This window comes from Pinus tabuliformis, chromosome 3_2 (genome assembly GCF_031772625.1).
Source record: "Pinus tabuliformis cultivar Carrire ecotype Pingquan chromosome 3_2, CPIR1, whole genome shotgun sequence".
NCBI classification, from domain to species: domain Eukaryota; kingdom Viridiplantae; phylum Streptophyta; class Pinopsida; order Pinales; family Pinaceae; genus Pinus; species Pinus tabuliformis.
The window spans coordinates 628,964,406-628,968,043 of NC_142302.1; the positions used below are offsets into that span (position 1 = coordinate 628,964,406).

At 37.8% G+C, this 3,638-nt stretch overlaps 1 protein-coding gene and 1 pseudogene across 1 annotated transcript; both read right to left on the reverse strand.

Annotated features, from left to right (window-relative positions):
- Positions 1-251: 251 nt before the first annotated feature.
- On the reverse strand, positions 252-1,950 carry LOC149182197 (clavaminate synthase-like protein At3g21360; annotated as a pseudogene).
- A 267-nt stretch (positions 1,951-2,217) lies between these two features.
- On the reverse strand, positions 2,218-2,769 carry LOC149182198 (clavaminate synthase-like protein At3g21360). The gene has a single exon (XM_089414475.1). The coding sequence runs from the start codon at positions 2,686-2,688 to the stop codon at positions 2,218-2,220; it is 471 nt and encodes a 156-aa protein (XP_089270601.1). The 5' UTR covers positions 2,689-2,769.
- Positions 2,770-3,638: the final 869 nt, after the last annotated feature.

A 3,638-nucleotide genomic window follows, 5' to 3' on the forward strand; every position in this document is an offset into this window, starting at 1 on the left:
GTGAAACTTGACAGTTATAACCAAGATTTCCCAAAATTTCCACCTGATTTTATCAAAATTATACCTGAAATTCCATTGTTTCCAACAAAAATGTAACCTCCTTTAATTAAAAATATCTGAATTTGAATACGGAAATTTAAAAAACCAGAAGGGTTTGCTGATCCATTCGATAACTGAGTCTATATTAAAGAATATCTCTACTAATGAAATTAAAAACCAAACATAAATAGTTTAAAAAACTATACACTATAACGCATATTTCAACTGTGAAAGAGTTATGTAGAGGGAATGCAAATAGTTATTCTTTAGATACAAATAGATGCAATGCAAAACTCGTTACGTCTAAATCATCTTGATGTTTAGATACAAACAGATGAAATGCAAAACTCTTTACGTCTAAATCATCTTCCTTTGCAAAAATCTCAGGTTCCTTCTCTACCAGAGAATAACGTCTACTTGCACATAGCAACCAGTACTTGACGTGGAGGCTTCGAAGGTCTTCTCGCATGCTGAACAACCAGGTTATCCAGCAACAATACATCCCCTTCCTCTCACCTTAAATTTACGCACTCTTCATCAACAATGGCCTTGAATGCCTCCGCTGCTTCACCAGAAATATGACACCCATCTCCAAAAGACAGTGACAGGTTTCTTTCGCCATAGCCGGTTATGGTGTTAAACCAGACTCGCCTCCCTCCATATCCCTCGAATGCTCTGATCGCCTCCCGAGGGCCGAACACGAACTCAGCTGATCCGTCCTCTAGGCACTTAAAGTTCGTACAACCCATCACCTCTACTGCTCTGCTTATCATTCATTCAAATGCAGAGGCATTAAACTTTGAAAGCAATAATAACTGAACAACAAAATGAAAAATGAGATGATGAGCTTAAATGCAGTGAAATAATAAAGTTATGACAAAGCCATGTGAACCCGAGGTCTCATCTGAAGATCATGTCAAGTTGATACCCAGGATTAATACCCATCCTCAAACTGTGAAGTTCGCACCTCCAAAATTGCCATATAAAATTATATGCACCTCCAAAATTGCCGCGTTGGTACCAAAGTTTGTTTATATAATGGGATGTTTATTATCAGAATTGTGTGAAAGTTTAGGGGAGGCTAGATAAGATTGGGGAAATTTAATTCCCAACAAATTTTCATTTTCAACCCTTCCCAAAAGGTTTAAATTTATAATGTAAACTGAGACCAAACCCACTAAAACCAACTAATATACACACCATGTGAAACCAACTGGTATACACACCATGTGAATTGAGATTCTGAAAGCTATACCAGGTGGTACTTTAAATGGACTTACGCTAATTAATGCCTTCTAGCAGCTACATTGCACTTACCTCTTTTTCGCCTCAATTGGGTCGTTCGTTTCCAGAAAAGTCTGCCAGTTTCCGGTAGAGAAGGAAGCAAATGTGTTTAGGGTGGGAGCCATTACTTTAGACATGACCAACCCTGTATCCTTCACTCTTCTTACAAATTCAGGCATTCTGACTTCCATTCGCTGCGCAATGCCTTGGCTGAGAGCTATGGCAGTCTCTCCACCCGTGGGAGGTGCAGTCTCGTAGAAGAAAAACAGCTTAGACGGCCACTCATCCATCTGCATCGAACCATTGTAACAGAAAATTGAATAGTAGACAAAGATGGAAAATTGGCACAACACAAGTTTCAACTTCAGCTAGATCCATGCTCTTAAAAACTGAAACACCCAACCCCAAAATTCATGGCCATGTTTAGCTATAGGTTCATTTCCATCTTGATATATTAACCCATAAATGAATAATAGACATCAATCCATTCTAGCTTGGGTTTTGGTAACTATCCCAAGATTTAGAAAACCCCAAAACTTTGGGCATTCTAATTGGTGAGATGGCAGTATTTGTTGGGAGAATTCAAATTAACACAGCAAAAGAGAGAATTCGTTCCTGGTTTTGGAATATTCTGGAGATATGGAGGATAAGAGGGTAACCAAATTCAGTAACAGCAAAATGTGGGTCTCAAAAGTGGAGTAACAACAAAGCGGAAAATTTGTTGCAGAAGTTTTTAAATTCAATTGTGGCGAACAGAAATTGAATTGAAAAACAGAAAAGGGTCATTTTATTGTATAGGTCTCACATTGAATAATAGAAAAGGGGCAATTTATTGTATAGGTCTAAAATTGAATAACACCAAAGGGGGAAATCTGTTGTAAAAGTTGTTGAAGTTCACTTGGTACCAAATAATAGATTAGGGAAACAAGGCATTGAAGATTTGTATTTCAAATAACATATCTTTGTACATCTATCAAATAACATATCTTTTATATATTTCCTAGATATTATAAGAGGCTGAATGATATTTTGACTTGTTCTTTCATAACGTTGCTCCTCCCACCCAAACGCTTTAACAAATGAGCTGAAATCTGCGGCGGATCTGAGAGGGAATCCTCTGAAAAGCAGAGCGCCGTGATCCGTGAGTTGACGTTGTATCCAATCTCTGTTATTGCGTATGTTGTGGGTTACATCTGCAATCCCTCCTTTGCGATCGTGGGAGGTAGCGCATTGCTGAGCAGGGAGAAGAACCTTGGGGAATAATCTGTTTTCTTCCGACGCTCCTGCAATCGTCATCTTCTGCTCTGGTATTCGACCTTCTAAGAAAGCGTGCATGGTTGCAAATGATTCAGATGCAATCTCCATGTTCTAAATTACAAAACGAAATACAAAACTCGAGGGAACCTTGTGCTTTTGCAGAACAACGAGACGACTGAAAGGTCAGGGCTGGTAGGTAACACAATCTCTTTGCGAGATGACATTACTATAATTTAAATGTGCAGATTAGCTGGGCTTCGCTTCCTCTCAAACAACCTGAAATTCGAGATTTTGCTTAAAATGAGACATTCAAATCCAAAATTTGAGAAATTCTCTATCAGTTTAGTTCAAATACGATAATGAATGAACCATGCAGCTATAGAGCTTAGAAACACAACTTCAAGATGCACCAGATCACGGCTTTGGGGGTTTGGGGATTAAGTCTGCAGAGATACAACTAAAGAGTTCGCCACAGGTAGTTTTAATGGGTGTATGGGGTATATAATTTAATACTAATCAGTGCTTGCCAAAAGCCAGGGAAGAAGAACAACAACAACAACTGGCATACCAAAGAAACAAAGGGCAAGAGTGACATAAAAGAATGGGAAAAAGCAGTAAAAATATCTTCAAGAGTGACATAAAAAATGGGAAAAAGCAGTAAAAATATCTTGCCATGCCAAGAAAGCAACTCAAACGATATTTGGAAAAAGCAGTCACACTTCAAATCAACGGTTGAAAGTGTCTCACCTGATCTAACGGAGCAGGGTAAAAGTGTTGATGATTTTTGATGCATAGGAAGGCCTATCGGCCTAATTATCTGTTGTTCTCGTTATAATACCAATGCTTTTACAAGGATTACACCCTTATGTAAAGCAACAACGTTTAGTTCTAATTTCCTTTGATGTTAAGTAATCAATATAATATTTGCATGCTTCAGAGTCCTCTGATTTATTTTAAGATTTAAGTTCAATCCTTTATGGCTTTTGGGTAATTTTTCTTATAAAATTTATATAACCAAAACTTTTCAACAAAACCTCATAGTTGTTTAGAACCTAATT

Coding starts and splice junctions, on each gene's coding strand:
- LOC149182198 (XM_089414475.1), bottom strand. CDS start 2,688: ATGGAGATTGCATCTGAATCATTTGCAACCATGCACGCTTTCTTAGAA.